General features: G+C 44.9%; 1 protein-coding gene across 1 annotated transcript in view; it reads right to left on the reverse strand.

The window, feature by feature from the left end:
- Window positions 1-1544: 1544 nt before the first annotated feature.
- Window positions 1545-12865, reverse strand: part of LOC311101244 (uncharacterized protein C14orf132) — a gene marked incomplete at its 5' end in the record, with an annotated part of 32784 nt that continues 21463 nt past the window's right edge. The window contains one exon of the mRNA XM_084142358.1: window positions 1545-1874. Coding sequence (XP_083998484.1) covers window positions 1656-1874 — 219 coding nt within the window. The 3' untranslated portion in view covers window positions 1545-1655. The remainder of the gene's footprint in view (window positions 1875-12865) is intronic.

The raw sequence follows: 12865 nt of genomic DNA on the forward strand, positions 1-12865 counted from the left end.
GATTAAATGAGGAAGTCACACTCTAAAAATGCACTTAAAGCACTATCTTTGTTCAGAGCAGCGGAGTGAAGCAGGGATCAGATCTGTTCTGATCACCGCAGCGCAACGGGGAGGTCAGTGTTCACTTAAGGAAAGAGAGAGGCATTACATCTCATTACAGCCCTGCCCTTTGACAAGTCCCACTCCACTGGGTGCATGGGAGACAGCACAGCACAGAACTACTGGGGCTGCTGCCATCCACACACACTAGTCTACTGAGAGACAATCTGAGGGGAATGTGAGATTCTGCCTGCCTGGCACAACAACTAAAAAACTAATGTTAACAGCAATGGGGTTTCTTATGACAAGAGATACATCTTTTGATTGCTAGCTCGACAGCTAGGGGCTGTTGTAGCAGCAGTCTGGTAATGGTGGGTGGCTCGATGTAATTGGTGTTTCTGTAATTTCAGATAATGTCAGCAGGGGTGGTATAACATCTGATTTGTGCTGACAACTTCATTCACTCTTTTGGCTTTTGGGTGATACTGTGTTTGTATACATTTGTCTCACTCATAAACATTAGCCACAGCTATCCCACTGGGCACAGATGTCAATTCAACATCTATTCCATGTTGGTTCAACGTAATTTCATTGAAATTATGTGGAAACAACATTGATTCAACCAGTGTGTGCCCAGTGGGATGTCATCACTGCATAGTTAAACTGGCACAGGTCTACAGCCACTGCAGAGATGCAACAGGTGGGCACTGAACATTGCAGTTAAAATGGGAGAAAACTCCCCACTTTATTGAGTTTTGTAAAGTGCTTTGGTAGATTTCTATCACTTACAGGCTGATGAGGACAGGACAGAGCCGTAATGGTGAATGGTAGTGCAGGGGTGCAGCAGTCACAGGAAAGAACACTGGGTACTGGGGGCACTGCCAAGCCTGCCCTGGGCCCCTCCGCTGTCCCCTCTGCCCCCCTACCAGCCACCATCTGTCACATATTTCTCCACTGGTCGTCACAACGAGAGCTGCTGATTGGGTGTTTATTTATTTCACCCTTATTTAACCAGGTTAGTCTCGTTGAGATACAAATATCTTTTTTAAAGAGAGAACTGGACCAAGACAGCAGCATCAACATATCCACTCCAGACAAACCAGACAAAGATATATGTTGTGGTGTTCTGTTCAGGTTCATAGGCAGAGGGGATCTCACAGCTGTACTCTTCCCTAATCCTTTAGGCTGACCTCTGAGAACCCTCCGATTGAAAAGCAGAAGGGAGGCTCTTAGCTGCTTTACATATTGTCCACTTCCATAACTCATTTACCATGTTCATTATAAAAAGGCACAGGCCACATCAGCTCACTTCCCCGTTTCGCATTTTAAAAAATAACAGTGGGAGACATAGGCTTTAGGTAAGATACAGTATGGTAACTACAGAGGATTGTCTCTCTCATTCCTAGTCTTAGAAACTCATTCATAGTCCTAGAGAACATCAGTTAAGCCAGTCCCTATATTTTCACTATCATATTCCGTCGACCCTCAGAACAGGGCCTTGGCTTTAATATTATGGATGGACACTTACAAGAGGAAAATTAATACAGGGATAGGTTAAAGTGGAGGAAAGAGGGGGCAAGAGGGAGGTTCGGCTGTGTGCTTGTAACTAACGGGTCTTAGAAGGCACAGGCGCAAACCACTGCTACCACTACTATGTTGCCGATGGTTGCAATGACGGCTACCCAAAGCCAGATGGCGTCACTGGAGTACTTGCCCTCCTCTTCCACCTCGGTCGGCCGGGAGAAGTTGGCGTTGAGGTTGGAGGTGGAGGTCTGGAGGGACGTGTTGCCATTGTACGGGGAATCCATGAATGCCCCACTCACAGACGGAAAATGCTGAGGGACAAAAGAAAGAGGAGAGAGATGAGAAAATGACTTGGATCAAGGCCAGCATAATCGCCTATCAGAGATCAAGGCCAGCATAATAGCCTATCAGAGATAGCCTATATGTACAGCAGCTCTGTAACCCAACTGAATGCATTCAACTGAAATGTGTCTTCCGCATTTAACCCAACCCCTCTATATGTACAGCAGTTCTGTAACCCTGTGTCCAAAAATAGCATCTGGAGGGTAACAGATATCATAAGGTATCATAAGGTTGTAGGCCGTCAATGTAAATAAGAATTTGTTCTTAACTGACTTGCCTAGTTAAATAAAGGTTAAATAAAAAATAAAAAAATAAAAATGGTCCACTACTCAGTTATTGAAGTACTGAATACTAAATGTGTTTTTAAGGGTATATCAAGTTGAATAGCGAGAGGGAGATGAGACTAGAAACACATCGGTGAGACATGTAGGTAATTAGGAACATCCCACGTATAATGTGAACTGTATGACGTGAACAGAAATACCCTCAGTGCTGTGAGGGCAGACGGGGGAACACAAGAACAATCCAGAGCATCTGGTTAGTCACTGTGGGGTTTCTACCCTGTGTCCTATTCTGACGATCACAGCTGCATGACCTATATTATCTAACACAGTCAGGCATTGTCTCCTTCTCTCCTATGGGACTCACCAGTGTTTGTATATAAGATGTCCTCAAATAACTTACTGAGTCAAACTATACTACTCACAATTAAAACCCATTAACAATTTAAAGGTGCAGTAAAAAAAATAGTACTTGTGCTGACGTTGCTTCCAGAGGCAATTTGGAACTCGGTAGTGAGTGTTGCAACTGAGGACAGACGATTTTGACGCGCTACACGCTTCAGCACTAGTTGGTCCCATTCTGTGAGCTTGTGTGGCCTACCACTTCGCGGCTGAGCCGTTGTTGCTCCTAGACCTTTCCACTTCACAATAACAGCACTTACAGTTGACCGGGGCAGCTCTAGCAGGGCAGACATTTGACTAACTGACTTGTTGGAAAGGTGGCATCCTATGACGGTGCCACGATGAAAGTCACTGAGCTCTTCAGTAAGGCCATTCTACTGCCAATGTTTGTCTATGGAGATTGCATGGCGGTGTGCTCAATTTTATACACCTGTCAGCAATGGGTGTGGCTGAAATAGCCGAATCCACTAATTTGAAGTGGTGTCCACATACTTTTGGATATATTGTGTATTTGGAAGAACGTTCGGAGGACACGGCCAGATTTGTTTTCTGTCTTCTTCACCCGTCTTCACCTTGCCTGGCTTAAAACGCACATCCATTTATCAGCTAAGTCTGAGTTGGCCCTTCCTGCTCTAACATATGGCAGGACCAGCCAGACGGGACAACTGCACCCAGTGATGGCCCAATCATTTAGCTGTTCCTTGTCCCCGCGCCTCATTGCCCAGTCTAGATGGGGACAGGCTCGATCCATCAGGAAGGGACAGGTTCATCATTCTCTTCCTCCCATCTGCCACTTATAAGTAGAGAGAGGAAGCAGGAGGAACCACCGGGCTACCTCCACTACACCTCCTATCAGGAAGAGTGATCAGGGAGAACTTGGTGTCCACCAAAGTTTCAATTGAACAACAATTAAAGTTGTGTAGTGTTGTCAAACTGTCAGAAACCGTATCAGGGAAGCTCATCTGCGTGCTCATCGTCGTCACCAGTTTGGTGTCGTAACTGCATACTCACCAGACGTCACCCATTGAGCAAGTTTGGGATGCTCTGGATCGATGTGTACGACAGCGTGTTCCAGTTCCCGTCAATATCCAGCAACTTCGCACAGCCATTGAAGAGGAGTGGGACAACATTCAACAGGCCACAATCAACAGCCTGATCAACTTTACTCGAAGGAGATGTGTCACACTGCATGAGGCAAATGTTGGTCACACCAGATACTGAATGGTTTTCTGATCCACGCCCCTACCATTTTTTTAAATGTATCTGTGACCAACAAATGCATATCTGTATTCTCAGTCATGTGAAATCCATAGATTAGGGCCTAATTAATTTATTTAAATTGATTGATTTCCATATATGAACTGTAACTCAGTAAAATCTTTGAAATTGTTGCATGTTGCATTTATATTTTTGTTCAGTGTATCTTACGTCTATTAAAACAGCTGGACATAATGACGTCACACCCCCAAAATAATTGTGTTGAATAAAAATGTTGTGGTTGAAGTGTTTCCATTACCTATTTAGGCAAATTGCGCATTAATAAATTGGCAACATCCTGTATGCCCTCCCACCGATCTGTTTCATGTCTCAGGTATCCTGCATGGATAGAATGCAATAATTGACTAATATTTGCCATATCTAATCATTATAATATCTAATCATTATAATGTGCCAATGTATCGCACAGCCTAGGTAAGTCTGTGCCATGGTGAAACTTTCACTCCTGAAATAATTGGATGGTGAAACTTGCCAGCCAACCAGGAAAGCAAGGCGAAGCAATTCAGTTATTCTTGAAGGTCAGGACAATCCTGGTCTTGCAAATATTTTTTAAATAGTTAAACATTTCTATTTTGCAAGCAGTAGGCATTTAGAATTAAATGTAGAGTGGAGCTTATACAGTAATTACTTGATGACTGTCACGCTCTGGCTCCGGGACTGTGTAGTTTGAGCCAGGGTGTATTCATTTGGTTGTGTTGGGTATAGGGTGTGTTCATTTGGTTGTGTTTGGTTTTGGTTGGTGTGTCTGGTCTCGTCATGTGACTCCCAATCGGAGGTAACGAGTGTCAGCTGTCGGCTCGTTATCTCTGATTGGGAGCCATATTTAAACTGTCAATGTTCACCTTAGGGTTGTGGGTTTTTGTTCCGTGTTCAGTCGTTGTTACTGTGGACTTCACGAGTCGTCTTTTGTTTTGTATTTAGATACTTTAATATAAATAAAGTCATGTTCATTTCACACGCTGCGCCTTGGTCTACTACTCCTTACCCAGACGATCGTGACAGAAAAACCCACCAAAAAAGGACCAAGCAGCGTGTCCAGGAGCAAGGAGACTGGACATGGGAGGAAGCGCCGGGTAAGGAGATCGAGAGGCTGGCGATGGCCCAGGTGGGCAAATCGTGGTCCTGGGAGGACATGCTCGGGGGCAAGGGACCTTGGGGGAGGATCAAGGCCCTGGCGAGAGAGGAGCAACGGCGTCAGCAGGGCCATCGTCGGAAGGACGAGAGGCAACCCCAAAAAGTTGTTGGTGGGGGGCACATGGCTTGGGCGGCTGGGCAGCAGGAGGCTGCCACAGGGAGACGTGGAGAGAAGGCTACCGGATTGCGGGAGCCATTGGCGAGTAGAGGGAGGGAAGTAGTGGAGGCACGGCGTGAGAGACTGAGGTGTGTTACCAGTCCGGTCCGGCCCGTTCCTGATCCCCGGTTAAGGCCAGTGGTGTGTGTTCCCAGTATGGACCGGCCTGTTCCTACTCCACGCACCAAGTCCACGGTGTGCGTCGACAGCCCTGTCCGGCCTGTTCCTGCTCCACGCACCAAGTCCACGGTGTGCGTCGACAGCCCTGTCCGGCCTGTTCCTGCTCCACGTACCAGACCTACGGTGTACGTCGCCAGCCCAGCCCGGCCTGTTCCTGCTCCACGCACTAAACCTACGGTGTGCGTCGCCAGCCCAGCCCGGCCTGTTCCTGCTCCACGTACCAGACCTACGGTGTGCGTCGCCAGCCCAGCCCGGCCTGTTCCTGCTCCACGCACTAAACCTACGGTGTGCGTCGCCAGCCCAGCCCGGCCTGTTCCTGCCACCCGCACCAAGTCTACGGTGCGCGTCGCCAGCCCGACCCGGCCTGTTCCTGCCACTCGCACCAAACCTACGGTGCGCGTCGCCAGCCCGGTCCGGCCTGTTCCTGCCACCCGCACCAAGTGTACGGTGTGCGTCGCCAGCCCGACCCGGCCTGTTCCTGCCACTCGCACCAAGCCTACGGTGCGCGTCGCCAGCCCGGTCCGGCCTGTTCCTGCCACCCGCACCAAGTCTACGGTGCGCGTCGCCAGCCCGACCCGGCCTGTTCCTGCCACTCGCACCAAACTGACGATGCGCGTCGCCAGCCCGGTCCGGCCTGTTCCTGCCACTCGCACCAAGCCAAGGGTGCGAGTCGTCAGCCTGGTCCAGCCCGTTCCTGCTACTCGCACCAAGCCAGGGGTACGAGTCGTCGGCCTGGTCCAGCCCGTTCCTGCTACTCGCACCAAGCCAAGGGTGCGAGTCGTCAGCCTGGTTCAGCTCGTCCCTGCTACTCGCACCAAGCCAAGGGTGCGAGCCGTCAGCCTGATCCAGCCCATTCCTGCTACTCGCACCAAGCCAGGGATGCGAGTCTTCAGCCTGGTGAGGCCTGTTCCGGCTCCACGCACCAGGCAAAGGGTGCGTATCTTCTGCCAGTTCCGGTCCATTCCTACCTCACGCGCCAAGCCAGGGGTGCGCGTCGGAGGTCCTGATCCAGCAAGCTGGGTCAGATCGGACCGGGGGCACTACGGGGGGAGTGAAGTGGGGTGGTGGTCAAGCCCGGAGCCGGAGCCGCCTCCGAGGAGCAACACCCACCCAGCCCTCCCCTATTTTGGGGTGTAGGCGCGGTCGGAGTCCGCGCCTTTAGGGGGGGGTACTGTCACGCTCTGGCTCCGGGACTGTGTAGTTTGAGCCAGGGTGTATTCATTTGGTTGTGTTGGGTATAGGGTGTGTTCATTTGGTTGTGTTTGGTTTTGGTTGGTGTGTCTGGTCTCGTCATGTGACTCCCAATCGGAGGTAACGAGTGTCAGCTGTCGGCTCGTTATCTCTGATTGGGAGCCATATTTAAACTGTCAATGTTCACCTTAGGGTTGTGGGTTTTTGTTCCGTGTTCAGTCGTTGTTACTGTGGACTTCACGAGTCGTCTTTTGTTTTGTATTTAGATACTTTAATATAAATAAAGTCATATTCATTTCACACGCTGCGCCTTGGTCTACTACTCCTTACCCAGACGATCGTGACAATGACATCACGTGCCCCGTGTACTTTCAAAAGTACAATCGTCATTTATTGGAAAAACAGTTTCCATCATAATTTGTCACAATAAAGAAGTTAGACAAAATAAAAATCCACCCCTGTCGAACGGATAAAAATGTTGTTGATCTTTAGAAAATGTCTCCTATATCTGCCGTTTCCATTACACATGTCGCAATGATTGCTTTTGCTTTTGTCGAATAAATCAGGGTTAATGGAAACCTGCCTAATGTCTCTCAATGGTAAGGATGTGTCTAAGGCCTTCTGCTACTGTGAAAGACCACAGAGACACAGACCCGGTGAGGGAATGAGACAAGTTACTTTGATTGGCTCACAATGAGCTATGTCTGTCCCTGGAGGCCAATGAGAAACCTATTAAAACAGACAGAAGGAAGCAGCAAATTAAGACTTGAGGTTCATCAATAGAGACCGCTGTTAGGAGTTGTAATTAATACTCTCTAACAAGGCAATGGGAAAAGATCCAAGCATTCACTGGCAGGCCGGGGAGCCTAACTGACAGGCTTCTGTTTCCTGTCACAGAGGAGATCCCAGCTAAATAACAACCATGTCTTTGATTATGTCATCCCAGTTTTATTTCAGTGTGCTATTAAACCCCGGGAGGAACACGCAGGGTGTAAGGGCACCACAAGGCCACCAGAGAGGTGTGGCGTCATGACAGGGATGATCAATGTTGACGTAAATAACATACAGGCCCCGAAGCTGTGTTGTTTTGTATGATGATCACACACACATCAAATCAAATGACCAGCTGCCTCCAGCTTTGAGTTATTGTTTTTTGGTTTATCCAAATGCTATTCACCAGACAATGATTACAGTTACATTTACATTTTAGTCATTTAGCAGACGCTCTTATCCAGAGCGACTTACAGGAGCAATTAGGGTTAAGTGCCTTGCTCAAGGGCACATCGACAGGTTTTTCACCTAATCAGCTCAGGGATTAGAACAAGCTACCTTTCGGTTACTGGCACAACGCTCTTAACCACTAAGCTACCTGCCGCCCGTTGGTGGTATCAGGTGTTTAACTGTGCTGAAGTGTGTGCCAAAAGTGTGTTCCACTGAGGCAACTAAAGATGAACTGTCCACCAAAACGTATATCACAGTCAACAAACATCTGGGTCCCAAATAAAGCTCTGATGGTACTCCACAACATTCAGACCCCCGTATAGAGTAGGACACTGGATATTCATAGCAACTCCTTTCAGCAAAGTTAATAACCTGCTTAGGTTCCAGGGAAAGTTCTGAAGGTGTCATTCCATCCATACATGCGCTATATGTAGATTGACCAATCACCATGCATACCACAAAGGGCCTTAAGACCTTACACTTTTCCCGACTACTTAACTTAGTTTAAAAGCAACCAGAGGTGATGTGACCTGCCGCGTTTGGATGGAAGAGTTGTCTGCGGACGTTGTCACTGAAGTGGAGGCAGGGTGAGAGTTCTCCATTCAATTCTTCTTTTAATGATCAGTCGGTCTGATAACGTCTCCCTCACCTCACCAATTATCAGTAAAAATAACAAAACCTAATCTAAGGCTCAGGTACAGCCATGGTGTCAAAGCGAAAGTTCTAAACAAGGACATTTCTTACAATGGAAGATTATTTGTATTATGGAAGATAATATCCAAGACAATATCCAATATAGATTGGATGATATCCAAAATCCAATATCCAGATGGTTTAGATATCATCTTCTAAGAGAGAATAGAAAATACCAACTCACATGGTCACACAGGGGAGGCCTGTGTGAAGGATGACTGAACATATTTATAAAACATCATGAACATCATAGTTATTCATGTATGCATAGCAGCACTTAAGTGACCTCTTACCACAAATATTCATCATATGTCTCCATTTAAGTGTTGTGCTCCAGATACTCATTTTTCCAATAGGGATGACAGGGAAGAAGAACTAAGATGCAATTTAGACTAGGAACAATAATTTATAAGAAACCTTTAAAAGGAGCTTTTTTACAACCAAATTTATATTTTTGTTGCGACTCGAGCGATACCTCTCCATCCAGTCTACAGGTAACTGCCAAAATAAAGGAAACAATTGAGTAAATGAGGGGTCCAGAAACTGCTTGTTTTTGAGGAACTTACCCTAACCAGCGATTAATTTCCTCATGTCCGGAGGCTCTGAAAAAACATGAACAAATGATCCAAAACACCCAAATACGTCATTTTCTAAACGCTCTCAGTATAGTGATGCAGGTCTTTAGATGTTGTACACATGGAATTGTGTCATTCTGAACTTTTCCCGCAACGTTATATTCCATTTTGTGCAACACGAACCGTTTCCCCTATCCGGCTGTTCCATTCTCCGTATAACCTGCTGCTACAGGTAACTTTCAAAATAAAGGAATCACCAACATAAAATGTCTTAATAGGGCGTTGGGCACCACGAGACACCAGAACAGCTTCAATGCACCTTGGCATAGATTTTACAAGTGTGGATGCACCTACTTCCAATATACTTTGTACCCCTCATTTACTCAAGTGTTTTCTTTATTTTGGCATTTACCTGTAGACTGGACGGAGAGGTATCGCTCGAGTTGCAACAAATTGGAATATAACGTTGTGATTAAGGTTCGGAATGAAACTATTTCATGTGAACAACATGCATCACTATAATGAGAGCTTTCAGTTTCTAAAAATGAAGTTTTGGGGTGTTTTTGGAGCCTTTGTTCAGGTTTTTTCAGAGCCCCCATACTGCACAATGACGATTACGAAATGAATCGCTGGTTGTGGGTACATTTCTCAAAAACAAGTGAAATTGTAACAAAAATAAATGCCATTTACATCACATTTAGAATTGTTTGTAAAAAATATTTATAAAATCTCCATAAACCTCTTAATATGTATATTTAATTAAAGTGCCAAGATTTTCAGAGAATAAAGGAAGGCCCTTGAAGAGATCTGAGTGCTTGTAGTTCCCCTTTTTGTTTTCATAGTTAAGACTGAGCCCGAAATAACTATATGTGGTTGAACTATCTATATATCCTCATTACCCCATATTGTATCGCAACATCAATGAGTAAGACAACTAGCAGTTGTGACCTATTGGTCTTGTTTGTTTACAGTTTGAATGCAAAGTCATGCTTCTAATTCCAAACATCTTAAGACATAGGGATGTGTCAGAATAATTCTGAGAATAACATTTCAAGGTCAACACACAGTCCCTGGTCTAATGATTTATTTACCACGTCTTCACTCTCACGAGAGAGAAATGACTGACATAAATGGGAATGTGGTCAACCCAGCAAAAATGGAAGTGATGGTTATATCAGCTTAAATGTTAATACCACCATGTAAAGTCCGTCATGAGAGTCAGGTCATTAGTCTACCAGCTTAGAAGGCTAAAAGCCTAGGTCATTTTGCCATGCATCACTAACTTGCCAATGCATTTCACAATTCACATGCACCAATCGTACTTTGTTTAGCATGTCCCAAACATGCTCTGCCCATGTGTTCTTTCTTCAATGTGCATTACAATCACAAGGCAGAGTGATTGAAAGCTCAAGAGCCGCTTCAAGTGAAACTAACTGCACTGTGAACCAAATACCCCACACTGTCAGCCAAACAAGCAAAGTACAAAGTTGAGTTGTGTTAGAGGATGCAGGGACAGCGAAATAAACAAAGTCGAGGGTCGACCCAAGGAAACGGGTGATGGGGACGACAATATTTGAGGAGGGGGAAGAGAGTGGGAAAAAGAAGAGTGCAGGAGTACCTACTGTAGGCTGTTTCAGTAGACTTCTCTACCGCTTGCTGAATCACCGAAGGCTGCGCTGTGAATGTTGATTCGCCACAGAGAGGGGGATTAAAAGGAGAGCGCTGTACTCAGACAGCACTGAGCAGCGATTGGATCAGTGCACAGAGACTAAGTCATGACTGTGTGTGTGTGTGTGTGTGTGTGTGTGTGTGTGTGTGTGTGTGTGTGTGTGTGTGTGCATGAGGGAGGGACAAAGGGAGCAGAGGAACAGGGGTGAGTCTATAATTTAGCAGTGGGATTTCAGTAAACACATTGAGGTCAATCTACAACGATGTGGTCGCTTAGAGCTAACTCTCTGGGAATCTAAAGCCCAAACAAACAAAGTCCACCTGGTCCCTGTCCAAACCCTGGATCTGACATGTGTACAGCCACACTACGTCACCATTTCCCCAGCCGTCCCCCTTTTCAAATAATATCATCATTACACTAATGTATAAAGCCTTGCAAAGACAGTTGACACAATGGACAACTGACATGCACAATGGACATCCTGACATGCAAATTGCTGTGGGCTTTGGCTCTGATGGACAAATAAGGTTAAACTCACTGTTCCATTCAGAGAAGGGGAGAGAAGGTGGCTAATCAGGCCATGGAGCGGTAGTTGCATTATGATCTTATGTAATATTACTTGGTTGAGAGGAGATGGAGTCACATGAAAAGAGCCTGTGGTGATCTTTCATCAACCTGAGCCCTCTGAGCCAACGTCAGTGAAATGATCGTGAATCGGGGGGAGCTCATCTTGGAGAAGGTGTGGGGTCATACTAATGGGCAGTATTTAGGTTGAATGTATTTGAAATACATATTAAATAACTTTTGAGTATTTTGTAATTTGTATTTCCCTGGCCTGAACTACAGTCCAGTGTATTTTGTAACAAGATACTCTATAGAACTGTATTTTGTATTTTGAAATTTCAACAGTCCTGATAGAAAATGATATAGGGCCTATTCCTAAAATAAGTTGAAATTGAAAAACACTTTGGTGTTCACACATGTATTTGTTCGATTTACAACTGCACAGGACATTTGACTTAAATAGTCTATAAAAAAATCTTATACTACTTTCAATTTATTTTCTGTATTTTAAAAATGTATTGTTGACAACAGTATTTAGTATTTTATTTTCATACATTTTGATTGATCTTTTCCCATCTCCAGTCATTCAAATGTGGTCTTGTTTGGAGGTGGAGCTAATTAGAATAATAATACCCTGCATGCTTTGCAAGTTTTTTTTATTTATATTTAGGTCATTTAGCATCCAGAGCAACTTAGTCAGTGCATTCAACTAAAGTAGGTAAACAACCACATCACAGTCATAGCAAGTCAAATGTTTTTGTTCCCATTACTGAGAATGTTGTTGAGGTTAAGGGGGGAAATTGCTAATGTATATTGAAAATACAAGATACAGTACTTGTATTTTAATTAAATACAATACTTCACAAAAGTATTTGGTATTTTATTTTGATACATTAGGCTGTGTTGTAATTGTATTTCGTAAATATCTGACACTAATATTTAGTCAGCATCGTGTTTAAAAGGGGGAGAGAAAAAAACAAGTAAAGGAAAATAAGAAATGTTTATATGTAACCACCAGGGAGTTGCGCCTGCATTAACATGAATTATGGATGCCGTCAAAAAAAGAAGCTAAAATATTCAAGGCACCAATTACGTAATGACATTCTCCGCTGGGAAACAATGGACCAACTCTCTCTCTACTGTCACATGTTAACAGCATCATCACAGCTCCTTCTACCTCTGTCATACATTTATGACAGGGTGGGTGTTAAAAATACATTGACACCCACAAAAACAAGCCCACTTTGCTACAGTACAAAGAAAGCCCTTTTACCCAGAGCCAACATTTTACAGTGCAATTAGCCAGCTCTAAAGTGCTGTTGTGTAGAATAAATTGCACTCTCCGTGGGCTTGTCTCCACAGCCCCTTCTGATAAGCGAGGGGTAAAGGCTGCAGAGCAAGCAGATGTTTTCCCCCTCTGTAACATCTGTCTGAGCGATAGGTAATCAGTTGCAGAACTTTACGGTTTGTCCCATTTTAGTAGTACACCTCAAAACAAGGTGGTGGAAACATTTAAAAGGTAACAGCATCGGTAAGAGAAAAGGCATCAAAGTCTACAATGGAGTCTTGGGCATACTTATTCTTCAAAAATGTGGAATATAAATATTGTATGTTT

Source organism: Coregonus lavaretus (assembly GCF_964263955.1).
Source record: "Coregonus lavaretus genome assembly, chromosome: 26".
NCBI classification, from domain to species: Eukaryota; Metazoa; Chordata; class Actinopteri; order Salmoniformes; family Salmonidae; genus Coregonus; species Coregonus lavaretus.